A 17137-nucleotide genomic window follows, 5' to 3' on the forward strand; every position below is an offset into this window, starting at 1 on the left:
TGAAATGCACAACAAAAAAAGGCAAACTACCAAGGTTCCCATTCTGATTCATTGCCGCTGGAGTCATGGGGCTTACCGTTGGATTCAATTAGGAATCCAAGAGGAATTGCTACACAGTTTTCTGTTCCTGTTTTTCTCAAGTCTGGTTTCTTGTCTCTGAAACTGGATGGGCGTTAATTGTTAGACAGTATTTACTTACAGAGTGGCCTATCTGAGGAGTGACGACCTTGGCACTTTGCCATATAGAGCATAAAAAACACCCAAGAAGGAAGGAAGAAAACTGGAAATAGCTGCGAGTCCACTTTCCTGTTTTGCAAAATATGTTTTGGTGTTACATTGTGCAAAGAGGTGTGGTGTGATCTTTTCAAAATGTGAACCAGCACTTGTGGAGGCTCCTAGGAGCAGCAATTCACCTTTTAACACTAAGGAAACCAGGGCGCCTGGGGCCAACAAAAAAACAGGCTTGTGAGATGTCATGTGACTAGATCTTGTGTTTATCTGTTGCCATTTTTCTCTGCTTCCAGCAGCTGAAGAACTGAAGTGCTCCATAAATATGGTTACATGCTAACATTTCTGATTTCTGGCAATCCTAACAGGGTTTTCAAGGTATGTGAGTCATTTAAGGAGTGATGTTACCATTGTCACCCCATTGTTTCCATGGCCAAGCAAGGATTTGAAATGAAGTGTCCTGTGTCTTACGGCCTGTTTAAGCAGGTATATAGATCACTGTTTGGATCGCTGTTGGTAAGGTTTGGTACAAATCACAGCATCCACACATGTTTTTACCTTGATCAATCCATCCTGACCCTTTAAGAGCTGTCCCACCCCTTTCTAGCATAGGGCTAGGGCCTCCTGATTTTTCTTTTTGTTTTGTACAATTCAGCATGTTCCTAATTGTCCTGTTGTATAGCCCGTGTAGATGGCTAGTTCACACCCAAATGGAGCAGTGGGTGGCATTAACTGAGCAGACAAGCCTGTGACATATTAGGTGGGTTGTGACATCAAAAGAGAGGATGGAGAAACACCCTCTTCTATTTTCATTGTCTTCTTTTTTAATATTTGCCTGATGCAGCAAAATTCTAATATCATGCATTGCTATTTCGATATGCCAGTTACTTTATTTAACACACACACACACACACACACACATACACACGGAATGACAGGTGTAGGAAAAGGTGTGGAGGGAGCTAGTCAACACCATGGGCTCCACTCCCACAAGTCAGTGAAGCCCCAGCAGAGCCCTAGATGAAGAAAAAGGAAGAAAAAGAGCAATTATTTCCCTTTTATTACCTCAGTGTTTCCCCTTCCGCCACCACTGCCCTTAGCTGCTGTCGCCTCCTTAGGGTAAAGGTTCCCCTTGACATTTAGTCCAGTCGTGTCTGATTCTAGGGTGCGATGCTCATCCCCGTTTCCAAGCCATAGAGCCAGCGTTTGTCCAGAGGCAGTTTCCGTGGTCATGTGGCCAGCGTGACTAGACACAGAACACCGTTACCTTCCCACCGTGGTGGTACCTATTAATCTACTTGCATTTACATGCTTTTGAACTGCTAGGTTAGTAGAAACTGGGACAAGCAACGGGAGCTCCCTGCATTGCGTGGATTCGATCTTATGACTATAGATCTTGTGACCTTGCAGCACAGAGGCTTCTGTGGTTTAACCCGCAGCGCCACCACGTCCCCACGTTGCCTCCTTACTTGTGAGTAAACCAGGTAAACCTTGCTCATGATCCAAAGATCTGTTTGGATTCTTCTCACAGGAAAATAAACATCTCTAGTGTGAATGGAAGGACAGCTTAAATGAGATATAAAATATATTGCACTGAAGATGAGAACCTTTTAAGCACAAAGCAGATCACTCCAAATTCTCTTGTCTGGACAGTCCCAAAGTTTATCATTCTGTCAAATATACCACACTGGCTCTCATTCTGCAAACACTTAAATATAAACCAAGCTTCTATTGTCTAAGTGTCCCTCTTCCAACCTAGTCATGCTGGGGGTTGTTTATGTTTGTCACAAGCTAGTCTGAAGGAACATGTGCTGCCCTTCCTTTGCCTTACCCCAAGGACATCTTATTTCATAAAATATCCAATTACAAAACAGGTTTCTAAATCTGGTCATTTAGTGCTAATGCTAGCAAAGTCTGTGAACACAGAACAGAATCCCAGTGTGAAGGTTTAAAGATCACTACAATGAGAAAGACTTTGCTGGATATTAAACTGAATCCCATTTTATGAAGTTTGTCATACATACGCTTAACAACTGTTTGTCTAAGCAGTGGGATACAGGCGATAAAACTGTCATAACATAACAGATGCTGAATTGCTTTTGAAAGGCTTATCAATCCACTCCCTCCAGTGTTATAATTCAGCTACACATTACTTCACTAAGCTGGAATTAACTTTGCATCTGGAATTTACTTCCACGTTTTAAGAACTGTCCATTCCAGTAGTGAGACAGATGAAAGTTTTAAGGATTATATAAACTAGAAATTATGGAACACATTCTTAAACTGTCATCATGGACCTCCTCAGTGAATGGAACTGTTGATATATCTCCAAATGTAGGACTCAGGTTGATTTTTTTAAAAAAATAGATACACTCCCAGCACTTAACAGCCATATACCTGTCCATCACTTGAAGCTTATATTGCCCCATTTAGTCCTAATGCAGTTGGAAGCAAGGCCCTTGTAAATAAAGTCACAAACCTGTTAAGTAAAAATAAAATGAATGTCATTTGTTACAGAGAAGCTCAACCATGATGCTCTTCATCCACTTGGTTTTGCAATTTTGTTGACAACCCATTACCATCTTGTCCAATATATCAAGTATTTCTGCATTTCAGTATAAGAAAATGTAAAGCAATGCACACTGGGGCAAAAAAATATATCAAAATTTATTTATCAGCTGATGGGTTCTGAGCTGTCTGTGACGGTTCAAGAAAGAGATCTTGGTGTGCCCATGGACAGCTCGATGAAAGTGTCAGTCCAGTGTACAGCAGCAGTGAAGAAGGGCAATCCCATGCTAGGTATCATTAAAAAGGGAATTGAAAAATAAAACAGCCAATGTTATAATGCCATTGTACAAAACAATGTAAGGCATCACCTGGAGACATACAGACCTCAAAAATGACATAGTGGACCTGGAAAAGGTGCAGAAGAGAATGACTGAAATGGTGACTGGGCTGGGGCACCTCCCTTATGAGGAAAGGCTGCAGCATTTGGGGCTGTTTAGTCTAGGGAAAAGACACCTGAGGGGGGACATGACTGAGACGTATAAAATCATGCAGGGGACAGATAAACTGGATAGAGGGAAGCTCTTTTCCCTCTCATGTAGTACCAGAACCAGGGGACGTCCACTCAAACTGAGTTTTCAGAGAGTGAGAACAGACAAAAGAAAGTATTTCTTTACCCAGTGTGTTGTTAGTCTGTGGAACATTTTGCCACAGGATGTGGCGATGGAATCTGGCCTAGATTCCCTTAAAAGGGGATTGGATAATTTTATGGACGAAAAATCGATCTGAGGTTACAAGCCACAATGGGTATGTATAATTTCCAGACTTAGAAGGAAGGTACCTCCAAATGCCAGATGCAGGGGAAGGGTCTCATGAGGCAGGTATCTAATTGTCGTATGTGCTCCCAGAGGCAGCTGGTGGGGCCACTGTGAGATACAGGAAGCTGGGCTAGATGGGCCCTTGGCCTGATCCAGCAGGGCTCTTCTTATGTTTTTACGTTATGTTGTAGAAAACGTTCGCTGAAATCCTGTTGCTGCAAATTTACGTTGCTTAAACTGGATGGCCTCATCATCCTGAGAGGAATATATTAAATTAAAACAAATTAAAAGCTTCCTGTCCCCCATTCTCAGGTTTCGAGGTTCCCTAGGGATCCTTTTCGCCCTTGAGAAGACTTCAGGAGCCTCAGGACAGGGTGTGTGAGCCTTTAGTATCAGAAAATCATTGCTGGATTGTCATTGCCATTTTGAGATCACCAGATGAGGTTCAGCACTGATTTTCTATTATTAAAGGCTCCCCCACTATCCTAAGGCTTCTGCAAAATGGATTTCCAGAGGTCCTCAAACTAAATCAAAGATAACCATGGCTGGATAATGATGCCATCCAGCTTGCACAATATAAAGTTAGACCAACATTGGGTGGGTGGAAAGCTCATTACAGCCCGGACTCAGAGGATCCCAAAGCCGGTGACATAGTCTAAATTCCTTGTTCGTTACAGAAATAAATTGGCCAGTATGTTGTCTGCAGCAATTGAATAGAAGAAGCTGCCTTTCTGTATGTTTAGAAAGTCAATTAATTAATTATATAATTATGGTGACCCCCTTTCCAGAGTTTCCAAGCACAGAATACACAGAAGCGGCTTACCATTTCCTTCTTCTTTGGGGGGGGGGGGGGTCTGGGACTGTACAGTTTGCCGAAGGCCTTCTCTCACAAAGAACAATAAAGAATTAAACTCTCAAACACTGGCTTTCTAGAACAGCAACCCACCTCACTGAGTTATCTAACCCATCTTTGGACATAACATCTTTTGATGACCAAATCATCACTTCCGCCAGGAAGCCTCCAAATGGGGATTTCCAGTTGGTTTACCAGCAGCCTTGGCAATGAACCTAAAGTGTAACAGCATTATGCAGGTATATCACTTTGATATCACTTTAACTGTTATAGATCCATCCTAATGAATTCTTGGAGCTGCCGTTCAGTGAGATGCTTGTAATTCTCAGCTAGGAAGGGTAGCCTTTTTGTATCTTATTCTCTCTAATTGTCATCTCAGCTTATTCTGTGTCTATGGACCAAGGCCAGCCAGTGGTAAGGAAGTAATTCTTATATTTTCAAAGAATTCTGTAATTCTGTTACTTCCAAACTCTGCTAATGAGTTTGGAAGTAACAGACCAGAAGTAGTGTAGTTATCCTTGTCACTACTGTGATGTAAGTGGTATATCGAAAGCTGGGAAATAAACAGGAACAAAGTCACTTTATTGGTGTAACAAATAGGATTACATCAATATGGTCCCCCTTAATGAGGTTAGGAGCAACTTCCATTATTATCTCATGTCTTCCTAAAGCCGTCAGACTTGGGATTTTTTTCCCATGGGAAGTTACTGTTTATCTCCGGATAATACACAAGGCATTCCTTTCCTTGAAACTCCAGAACATGAGATTCCTGCCAGATGGGTGGTCACAAATGGTCACCATTGTGACACAGTAAGAAGCAGCTTTCAAAATACAATAGAACAATAAGTGGTACTATGATGGATAAAGCTTTATGTTCAGAAAAAAATGGGTATCCAGAGACTTAAGGATTGACTAAATTTCACAAGCTGGAAAATCTTATTCATTAAAGCAATGATGGATTGGAAATGCAGCTACACTTATATGTTGTAATAATATCGAGCCAACATGCTAATAATTTGAAATGTTAGCTAGATTTGGGGCTTGTTTTCTATATTTCTGGATCTGTGAATTATATTAACCAGTGAAAACAAAGCTGTGTGAGATGTGACTGGAAATCCTCAATAGGAAGGAAGGAAGGAAGGAAGGAAGGAAGGAAGGAAGGAAGGAAGGCCGGCCTTCCAAGCTCATCAATGGCAGCTGGTAGCATTTCACTGGAGTTAACGCCTCTGCTTTCCAACTGGGGAAAGAAGAATAGCTGATATAATTCAACTGCAACAAATATTTATATTGTAGTACACATAATTTCTTAACGATTCCATAAAATAAAAAGAACGGATGAGTTAAACTAGGCAGACAAGCCTACAGGCTTTTCTGCAATTAAAGTGAAAGAATGGTAGAGAAAATAGCAGAGAGCAGTTTTTGAAAAATATGGGCTGCTGCTGGTTTAAGAAGGGGGGATACCATCCTACACCCCTCACACCCAGGTAAGGGACCCCTCCAGGTAGCAAAAACGGAAACAGAGATTCATTAATGATATTATTCCTCGTATTTTGAACAAATCTGATATTATTTCTGATATTCTGAATGAATAAAACCTTACCTTGGAAGTCATTTCACTCGCACCAAAACAGAATATTTCAGCCAAGTATTTTTCCTCCCTCCATTTCCCAAAGCTGGAAAATTTTTGCTGGAGAATTCAAAAAATCTGTCCCAGGGGGTGGGGAGGGGAAGGAGAGAAAAACACTTCTCCCCTCAGTGATGTTTACAAATCCAGGATTTCCACTACCACCATCCCAGGATTTTTACAAATCCAGTGATTTGTAAAAATAAAGCAGGGGTAAGCCACGCAGCATACCCTCCAGATGTCTTGGCTTACGATTCCCATCATCTCAAAGCAACTCAGCCAGTGGCAAATGATTGCATGACTTCTGGTCCAAAATAGGGAGGACCAGGTTGTTGACTACAACAATAGCCATCATCCAATTAATTATTTGTCTGTTTCATCTGGATGTTCTGTTTCAAGGGAACTTAGAAGCTGGACATAATGATCATTATCTATCAACAGATCTAGCTGACTGGGTAGCTTGGTGAGTTAGGTATCTGCTTGCAGAGCTAGAGGTTGGGGGTTCAATTCCCCACTGTGCCTCCCAGAAGATCCAGCCTGTGTGGCCTTGGGCAAGTTGCACAGTCGCAGAAGAAGGGGATGGTAAGCCATTTCTGAGTACTCTCTACCTAGAAACTCTGGAAAGGGTTACTATAAGTCATAACTGACTTCTATGGCACACAATTAATCAGCAGATCTACCCTGGTGATTATTTGTGGAATGCATGCTCAAAACACTATTAATAAAAGTAATAAGTAGAGTTATGAAAATAACTATATGTTTTTTCAAGAAGTTAGCAAGTGCTTTGCTATCTAGGCACCAATTACTGTTTCTCTGTCTTAAAGCTAAAAAGCTGGATTGGATATATGTAGGGCAGATAGCAAAGATCTCCTAGCTAAAACGAACTTGTTTGTAAGCTAGACGTGAGTCACCAGGGAATGGTGAACACTCTCAAGATATATCACAAATGTCAAGCCAGAGCACCTGATCACAGATCCAGCAGTCACAACAATGAGACACTGTTCTCCCTTAGAAGAAGAAAAATTAACTATATATGTTCTTTTCCCCCCTAGTTTCCATAACAAGCTATTCAGTACTTTTAAAGCACATTGATGTACAAGACTGCTCAGCTGAATTTTAGACTTATTAGATCCAAAGTCCTTCGTGCTTGTGACATTAAGAAGAGTATCTGCATTCGGATACTACCAGGCAACATCATAAGTAGTCATGGCTAACATAGGGAGCAGCTACACAGGGGGGAAATTCCTAAGGATCCTTTCCTTCTGTCGAATCAACTGCAGGCTCTAATTCAACCCAAACCGAGAAAGTAACTTCAGGCAAAATAAACACTGCAAACTAGAAGTAGTTCACTTCACGTAGAGTAAAATATCTGACTAAGAAAGATTTGCTAGCATCTGAAACACATACACACACACACCAAACACAGAAAAAAGAATGAAAAGAAAGTCTGCTGAATGTTGGAGGTTTTGCAAAGTTGCATGCTGCCTGCAGTTTGAGTGGGAGGGACCTTTCTGGGATGGTGTGGCTGTCAATCTATCCGATAATATCCAATTGTTTCTTCCCGCCTCTGAGAGCTCCTCCTCTCTGCTGAGTACTGTTCCTTTTCTTTGTCTGTTGGAAGGGGTTGTTCTTTAGTTTGCTGTTGATCTATTCACAACAGTAAGTAATGAAAGATTTTTATTCTTTTTACTACTGAGTTATTGAGAGCTTAGAAAGGGCTGGACTACCTGGGAACCTTGTAGCTTTGTTGCTCTGTGGATCTCTGTGCTTCTACTGTATAGCAAACGTTTTTTTTTCTTTTACCAGAAATTCAAAACGCTGCAACACTACCAGTCTTATCTGAATACATCACAGATAAAAAGGGTTAGAAAACTTGCATCCTAGAACCAGACTGTTACAAAATGGGGCTCTAAGAGGTTGAATGTTAAGAACTTCAGATACTTTACTGTCCTGACCATTCCTTACACCCAGACCTCTGCCATCCAGATTAGGTGTGGCATAACAACATGGTCAGCATAAACCATGATATCTTGTTTGAGGAAGGGGAAGTGTTAATAGCTAGATGATATGGCTCCAAGGCCATTTTGGGTTGCTCAGTGTTTCCCCGGGGTATACAAAGAATATTCAAGTGTCTGAAGTCAAGGAGTCAATCTGTAAATCACTTACTTTCCAAGGTGACAGGTTAACTAGGAAGTAGAGAACATCATTGTCATATATAAGTCAAGTTGTTTCGCAAAACTTCAGACAGGTCCAAAATGAGGAAGGTAGTAATGGGTCCTCGGTCCAGATACATTTGTTGTCTCTAGCTGGGACAGCTATATTTTTTTGTCTTTGAGGTAGGAGGTTTCCTTTCTTCATCTGGCTTTACTTAATTATTTACTGCAGGTAGTTGACCTTGGAAGTGCTGACTTCTCCTCTGTTGTGTTCTCCTTGAGCTATAGACATTCTCTGGGGTGGGGGATGAAGATGGGGATGAGGGGGGAGTTGTTCATTCATCAAGCTGTTATTGTCTCCTAGAGGACCTGGATCTTCCCTGGTACTCCCTCCATTTCTATTTCCCATGATTCTGGAGAAGTCAACCATCTGGGCCCTCTTCTGTTTTGGTTTCCTTCTGCTTAGAAGGTTGTCTTGGTCTTTATTATCTGATGAAAACTCAGCTACATAGGGCACAACAGATGATGAAAACTCAAGTGTTACTGGAGCAAGTGAGGGGAGATAAGAAGACCAGCTCTGCCACCACTGCATGACAAGTACTAGTTCCATCTTTTACATTGGCAAGTGATATTCTATTACTGGATCATCATTGTAATCACTATGTTTTATTTTAGAAGTGCTTAAAATGTCCAAAATGTATTGCCTTCAACCATTAAGATTACTTAAGAGGTTCCCTGAGGGCTGATATAAAGTTGTACGCCTGGCAACAGCAAGCCCCGCAACCCAACGGCAGTAATTCGCTTTTAAGTCCCAAAATTTAGCTCTCAACCAAGATGTGTGTTAACCTTACAAATGCCATTTTTAGCAAAAAGAACGCGTAGGAATTTTCAAAACATGTAAAAATTACAGAAGTGAATGTAAGCTCTTTGGTATGTCTGAGTCACTGCTTACTGCTCTGTTTCTGAGCACTATTCCAAGGGCTAGTTATGACCAATGAAGTGTGATATAGGTTGGGACTAGGCTAATCGGAGTGCTCCTTCTCCCCCGCTCTTACAGCTCTATGTTTTAAAATCTTTAAGGGAAGCCCTTCTCTAAATTATGCCATCCTCAAATGCATACTGGTGGAGACACAAGAGGGGTTTAGGGTTAGGGCTGCTTCCGGGATGTGGAAGCCCTGCTATGGAAGACTGGAGACTGCCTGTTTTCTATTCACCTTTTATTCAAACAGGCCCGTGGGCATCTAAAATGGATTAGAGCTGAAGGGAGTTGGTGTGTCTTTTCTGTTTTAATCACATTTGTTCTTATCTCAGATGTTAGTGTTAGCCTCCACGAGCACCATTCTCCTCAGAAAGGTAAAATAGGAATTAATTTATAAATTACGGTCCAAATACTATTGTCATGTGTCCAGGAGTGCAGTCGCACAGCTAAAGCTGGTGTGCCAACTGCGCCCGTTCCTTGAGAAGTTGGATCTGGCTACAGTGACACATGCCTTAGTTACATCCTGTCTGGATTACTGTAACACGCTCTATGTGGGGCTGCCTTTGAAGAAAGTTCAGAAACTGGTGCAAAACTCTGCAGCCAGACTACTGACTGGGGCCAGCTATAGGGAGCATATAACGCACCTGTTACAAGAACTGCACTGGCTACCAGTCTGTTTCCAGGCCCAATTCAAAGTGTTGGTCATTACCTATATAAAGCCCTATACAGCTTGGGTCCAGGCTACCTGAAGGACCGTATCTCCCTATATGTGTCTTCTTGGTGATTAAGATCGACAGAGGAGACCCTCCTCTCACTCCCATTGCCAGCACAAGCACAGCTGATGGGGACACGGGAGAGGGCCTTCTCGGTGGCATCTCCTAGGCCATGGAATGCTCTCCTTTGGGAAATCAGGATGGCCCCTTCCCTGTTATCCTTCCGAAAAAAGCTAAAGACCCATCTCTTCAGGCAGGCTTTTAACACATGTAACTGAATCCCTGAACCCCATATCAGCAGAAATTTTTAATCTTTTTTAATGTTTTCATGTTTTAATCTTTTAATTGTATTTTAAAATAGTCTATTGTTTAATTTATCTTTAAATATTTAACTTACTGTGTTTTTAAATTGTGTGAGTTTTAATGTTGTGAGCCACTTTGGATCCCTTGTTGGGTGAAACGTGGCATAATAATAACAACAATAACAACAAAAATAAAACAACAACAAAAACAAAACAACAACAATAAGAATCATCATCATCATAATTCTATGCTGGAAGAGTGTAAATGTCATTAACTACTAACAGTGAATTGTTTCAAGTTACAAAGTCAGCAACAACAAAAGACCACTGCCTACATTGTTACCTTGACAAGATATTCCGTCTTCTCCAACTTTCTGGCCAGCAGGACATTTGCAGTAGTAGCTGCCAACTATATTGCAGCATTGATCCTGACAGCCTCCATTTTCAGCATTGCATTCATTCAAGTCTGCAGTGAGAAACATTGTATGTGCATATGAAAAGGAAATAAAAAGTAACAATCTTTGAATTTTAAAATTATCATTCTTTTTGTACCTTCACAACAACTGTCTGTGTTACTTTACACTAGAAGACAGCCTTGACTGGCACAAGACCACTCAATTGGCTTCATGCCTAAAGGAGGATTTGAACCCAGACCCCCAGCACTGCTGGCCAGCATTTTAAACACCTCAGCACAGCAGCACTTTTCTATTTTTTTCAGCAGATCTGCATAATTTGTGATGGATCACAGTTTATCTTAGGTGATCTGCTTTCTATTTTTTGCTGTTTGCTGAGCACTACCAAAAACCTGTGGGGGTGCTTCAATAGCTGGAGTGGATTTTATGTTGGTCAAGCATCTTTTACCTTTGTGACTCTGTAAGTGAACTAATCCAAGTTTGGCTAAAGACACTGTGTTTTCTGAGGTAAAGCAGCACATGGTGCTTTTGCCACACCCCGTCAAGGTTTACAGCATCCACAATTTATTTTAACATCATGAGGCAGAAAATTCCAGAAGCACTTTTTCCCAACATGGACATTAAAATAAATCTGAAAATAACAAATTAAGTAATTTACACTCTTTTAACATGCCTCAAAGTGGCATCACTTAATATCACTCTGACTAATGATTGGACTGGACCTCATCTACCCACATGTGTCCCTGAAGATGCCCTCATATTATTACAGGGAACAGGAGCTATTATAATGCAGGCCTAATATTTAGACTAAGGTAATGAAAAAGTTAAAAAAAAAAACTGTCTCCTGAGATCACTCTAGGTCTAGGAGAAGACTGGACTACCTCTATCAACACGAGTCTTTGTCACAATGGATATAATCTAGAACTGCCCTTCTGCGGGTGCCAATAGTTGAAGTTGTTCAGTTTGAATAGATCAGAAAATATATTTTTCTTATGATGAAGTATGACATCCCTGCAGGGATTCAGGAAGGAATGTAAGGTGGAATTATTTTGGCAGGCCTTTGGATGTTCTTAAATTGCTATTTCACCACCTATGCCATTGTCAGGGTCAAAAGAATGATACTCAAACAAGGCCTCAGAACACTATAGAACCTTATTACATCCCTTGGTAACCTGAGCATGTGATGGTCCATAACAGTTAGCATTTATCCATTAAAAAGCTAAATAAAAGTGTGAACTAGATAATCAAGGCATATTTCATTTACTTGTTCCTGCTTGGCTTGTCAAAAATGCCAAATTGCAGTAATTAATCAATCTTGTCTCCTGGCAAGATTGTAGCTTCCATACATGCTCCATCTCACCTCAGAGAATGAGAATAAATCACTGTTTCATCCACATTTCTATATGGATAAAATCTATACAACATTGATAAAAAATATCCCATCTCTAAATATCACTCTTCAATATGAGCAAAGCTGTAGGTACCAATGCTTTAAAATATATGAAAATGGAACTGAAATGGTAAGCAAATGCTTAAGTCAGACAAATATATTTCAGTCATAAGCTTTTAGCTAAACAAAGTTAGGCAAAAACTTAAATCTCATTCAATTTCAATCCAATCCAAAAATTCAAGAGTTTATAGCCTTAAAATGCACATCTTGCAAAAAAAGTAAAAATCAATAAAGAGCAGAAATACATTTCTTAGTATTTTAACACATTTTGGCACACATGTGAAACATACTAAGTTTTCTACATGCTCTCCCAGTCATCTGCCAGTTAAAATCTATGGAAGAAATTCCATGATTTCTGGGTGTTACATCTGTGCTGCTGTCTCTGCAGCTGTTGGTTTTCCCCCCTCCTGCCCCCAATCCCCTCCTATCCAGGCTTCTTAGCTCAGCTTGGCTTGGCTCTGTTGTGGCCCAACTGACTTAGCTGACTCTTTGTTGGCTGGCTGACTTATATTACACTAGCCCTTTTATAGGGAAAGATGTTTATACATCTTTGTTTACATTTTTCTCCTAACCAAGCTGAATCCAATACTAGCAGGCTAATGCAAAATCTCATAGGCTTTCCTATCCAAGTGAACATTTGCTGATAAAAGGAAACAGTAACATTAATTCTTAGTTCTTTTCTTCAAGCTAGTAGACTCAATCTATTTTCTCATTGAGTCTTCTTTAGTAACAAGCTCCATGCATACCTTGCAGACGTTACAGTTGCAGTCCCAATAGACTTTTACATGTACACAGTATTGTGCTGTTACATCTAATAGACATTCAATACATTGCTACTTAAATGGTTACTTGCCCTTCCCTTTTAAAAGGTTACATCTCTTTGTCCTAAAGTAACTTCTATCAATCAGCTCAGTACTGCTCAAACATCCATGCTACAATTACATTTCACATTTCCAGAGTTACAATTCTTCTACTCTTAATCATATAATACTTTATTTACACAAAATTGAAACTGTAACTGCTCTCCCCGATAGGTGAGTGTGGGGGCGTTACGATTTTTCTCTGCCCAGTAGTCCAATTTTGCAATCTTGACACCATGAAGCTTTATGTGATAATGGCTTAGATTAACCTGCAACTAGAGTGGAACTTACAGAAGGGTTGAGTCGTCAAATCCCCAGTGTTTCAACTCTACCTGTCACTCACTACTGGAATCCTGCCATTATATACAGTATAAGGTGACATTGCTTGGCGGGCCTTAAGTTGTTGTTTTGCCTTATTTATATTTTTAATGTTTATGTGAAATATTTCATCATTTGATTGCTATGTTTGTTTTATAGGCAATGGTGGCCTCAATTGTAATGTATATTCCCCTGGGTGTCTTCTGACAGAAGATTGGCATATAAATGAAAATAAAAATAAGAGGAGAGTGAAGGAGACTGTGGAGTTAACAAAGAACCTCCCGACCATGCTGAAGTAAAAGTGAGATTCAACTTTTATTTCTCTTTTCTTTAAAAAAAAGTATCTCTTTACTAGAGAGTTGTGGTTCATATTCATATCGAGAGGATACGAATACGAAGCATGCCAGCACAGGTGTCCTCGAACCAGCACAGTCCACTTACAAGTCTCTCCACTCAGCTGCTGAACAGTTAGTTGGCTGTGGGGAGAGATGGGGAAGCACCAGAGGGATTACTGCTGTGATTGGCACGACACTGATATTGATGGACACAACAGGGCACCTGTGCAGGGGTGCTTGTATTCATATCTCTTGGAATGAATATCAAACACACATCTCTGCTCTTTACTTACTGCTATCTAATGGTCTTAGTACATGCAATTAATGCTACAGGAACCTGAGCCCTACACTCTGAAACGTTTAGTGCCCACATCCATTAAGAAGTTGTGGCTGTCCGAGTTTGGGGAAATAGAACATGGCAACTCTACGAAAAGGGACACTCTTGATGCCTGATAAGTACGGGGAGAAAGAGAAAAAGAAGATGCATTGATTGGACAACCAAAGGGTTTTTAAATTATGAAACTGGTACAGGTTGAATGAATACTAGGGTTAAGGACATGAATGGCATGCTTGACTACTAGTAATTTCAACAAAGGTGACTTGAATCATAGTTTTAACTAATAAGGAATCTCAGGATGCAATTTAGAATAATTTCCTATTTTGTAGCTCATACATTCCCTTGCTATTATGAAAATTGATTGCTATTGCTTTATAGGTTTTTTTTTTTAAAAAAAATGTATTCCTAGGAGCGTAATCAAAATAATGGATGTGTATGCTTTCATTTTATATTAGAAAACTCAGTCTAATTACAGACGGAGCGAGAGCAAGAGAGGCATTTTCAAATTATTGTTTGGTATTCTTTCTACGTATATACAAACAAGGATGCTAAGAAAGATAGTCTTTTAGACTAAAACTACAGCCCTTAACTGGGAAAACACAATGAGACTTATTTTTATACAGATTTGTAAAGGATATCACATCCTCAGATATTTCCAAAATCAGACTAAGAGCAACTGGGCAAATGAATGTGCTTCCATAACATGGAACATGTTTTATTCTTAGTTTATGATGCCTATGTTAACTGCAGACATAACTATAAACCTTGTTTCGTCCTTACATGCACACGTTATTGTGAATTTCAGGCTCATACATTTTCCCATCTCTTTTCTCTCCTTCTTAGATAGGAGGAAATTGGAACATTACACTTCGTACAAACCGTGGTTTGTTTATTTTTTGTCTGAAAATGGTAAACTGTGGTTTGTGCACAAAATTCTGTTTACAAAGCAGGACATTAAGTCTGTAATGCATGCATTTTCTTGACATGTCAAGATCAAACCTAACATCCATGGCACATCAAAGGACAAAGCAATCAATGCCGACATGTATTTTAGCTTAAGTTGTAGTCATAGGCAAGCTTTCTTGAGAAACGATGCCAATTCCAAGCTGAGATTCAAATATCTTCTCAATTCTTCCAGCCAAATTAGCTATGCTAATTGTATTTTTTTTACATTATTGCAGCGCATCGTTTGACACAGCCATTGCCACCATGATGTGAGAAACTGTCTTCAAATAGTACACATTCCTCCACATTTCTCTCTTTCTAAAGAAACAAGGGAATGCTAAGTCTAACACAAATTGCCCCCAAAGTGTTTCAGACATTTTAATTGGTGTTTTTATTTCCTGCATCTGTGAAATGATGTCACTCAGACTGTGCATGCTTAAAGGCTAACAGTTCCCCACCATCAAAAATACACTGATCACTGCACTTATGTAGAAACTGCTATGCCTTGAGAAAAGTACCAACTAGGGCAAAAAATGGAATTACCAATTATCTGCTGAAAATAATACACTGCAATTGTTTGTGAAAATAGGAAAGTATGCAGGTACCAGCACCTCTGCTGCCGCCTTTACAAACTGGGATAAACTGGGATGAACCAGTGTGTGCCAGTCTCTAGTGGAAAGCAGTCTCCCTTGAAGAAGATGCGGAAACATTGATAGGTTCAAATTTAGGAAAGGAGTACGACAAGGCTGTATATTGTCCCCCTGCTTATTTAAATTATATGCAGAATACATCATGCAAAAGGCAGGACTGGAGGAATCCCAAACCGGAATTAAGATTGCTGGAAGAAATATCAACAACCTCAGATATGCAGATGATACCACTCTGATGGCAGAAAGTGAGGAGGAATTAAGGAACCTTGTAATGAGGGTGAAAAAGGAGAGCACAAAAAATGGTCTGAAGCTCAACATCAAAAAAACTAAGATCATGGCCACTGGTCCCATCACGTCCTGGCAAATAGAAGGGGAGGATATGGAGGTAGTGACAGATTTTACTTTCTTAGGCTCCATGATCACTGCAGATGGGGACAGCAGCCACGAAATTAAAAGACGCCTGCTTCTTGGGAGGAAAGCAATGACAAACCTCGACAGCACCTTAAAAAGCAGAGACATCACCTTGCAAAGTCCGAATAGTCAAAGCTATGGTTTTTCCTGTAGTGATGTACGGAACTGAGAGCTGGACCATAAAGAAAGCAGACCACCGAAGAATTGATGCTTTTGAATTGTGGTGCTGGAGGAGGCTCTTGAGAGTCCCCTGGGCTGCAAGGAGAACAAACCTATCCATTCTAAAGGAAATCAACCCTGAGTGCTCACTGGAAGGACAGATCCTGAAGCTGAGGCTCCAGTACTCTGGCCATCTCATGAGAAGAGAAGACTCCTTGGAAAAGATCTTGATGTTAGGAAAGTGTGATGGCAAGAGGAGAAGGGGACAACAGAGGATGAGATGGCTGGACAGTGTCTGCGAAGCAACCAACATGAAATTGACAGAACTCCGGGAGGCAGTGGAAGATAGGAGGGCCTGGCGTGCTCTGGTCCATGGGGTCACGAAGAGTCGGACACGACTAAACAACTAAACGATGACGACGAACCTGTTTTTAGTCAAAATTCACTTTAAGCAACAAAACCTTTCGAATTGAGGGGTTAGTAAAGATAGGCACAAACCGGTTTGTTCCAGTTTATAAAGGAGGCAGCACAGGTGCTGCTGCTCCCCTCCCCTGCCTCCTCAGCCAATTCAGCCACTCAGCAAGCCCAGCTTGCTTCCTTTTCCCACCTCCTCCGCTGATCTCCCAGTCACAGGCAAGAGCACAGACTTCTCTGCCCCACCCTTTTGTCTGAGTGGCAGATCAGCCAAGAGGGAGGGGCAGAGAAGCCTGAGCTGTTGCCAGGACCGGAAGATCTGTGGAAGATCAAGGAGGCCGGGCCGGGTGAGTGGCTGATCGAGCCAGAGGTGGTGGTGGGGAGGAGAACAGCAGCATCTGTGCTGCCGCCTTTACAAACTGGGACAAACTGGGATGAACCAGTGTGTGCCAGTCTCTAGTGGAAAGCAGTCTCCCTTGAAGAAGAAAGGGAACAAGTTGAGAATATGCACTCATGGTGGTAAAAGCTCACACAAACACTTTCCCATTTTAAAATTGAAGGAGGACACACGTCCGGAAGGGTCCTGTTCACAGAGAGGCTTGGGCATTGATGAAGTCTTAGGTGGCAAACAATAGTTCAAAGAGAGAGCCACTCACAGCTGGAAGAGGGC

General features: G+C 40.9%; 1 protein-coding gene across 3 annotated transcripts in view; it reads right to left on the reverse strand.

The window, feature by feature from the left end:
- Positions 1 to 17137, reverse strand: part of LOC110085536 (uncharacterized) — a 223962-nt gene that overhangs the window by 98779 nt on the left and 108046 nt on the right. For all 3 annotated transcript variants that reach the window (XR_013543210.1, XR_013543209.1, XM_078389682.1), the window contains exon 2: positions 10519 to 10641. Coding sequence is in view for 1 of the 3 variants with exons in the window: in XM_078389682.1 (XP_078245808.1) it covers positions 10519 to 10641 (123 nt within the window). In the remaining 2 variants the exon portion in view is untranslated. The remainder of the gene's footprint in view (positions 1 to 10518; positions 10642 to 17137) is intronic.

The sequence above is a fragment of the Pogona vitticeps genome, chromosome 3 (genome assembly GCF_051106095.1).
Source record: "Pogona vitticeps strain Pit_001003342236 chromosome 3, PviZW2.1, whole genome shotgun sequence".
Classification (NCBI taxonomy): domain Eukaryota; kingdom Metazoa; phylum Chordata; class Lepidosauria; order Squamata; family Agamidae; genus Pogona; species Pogona vitticeps.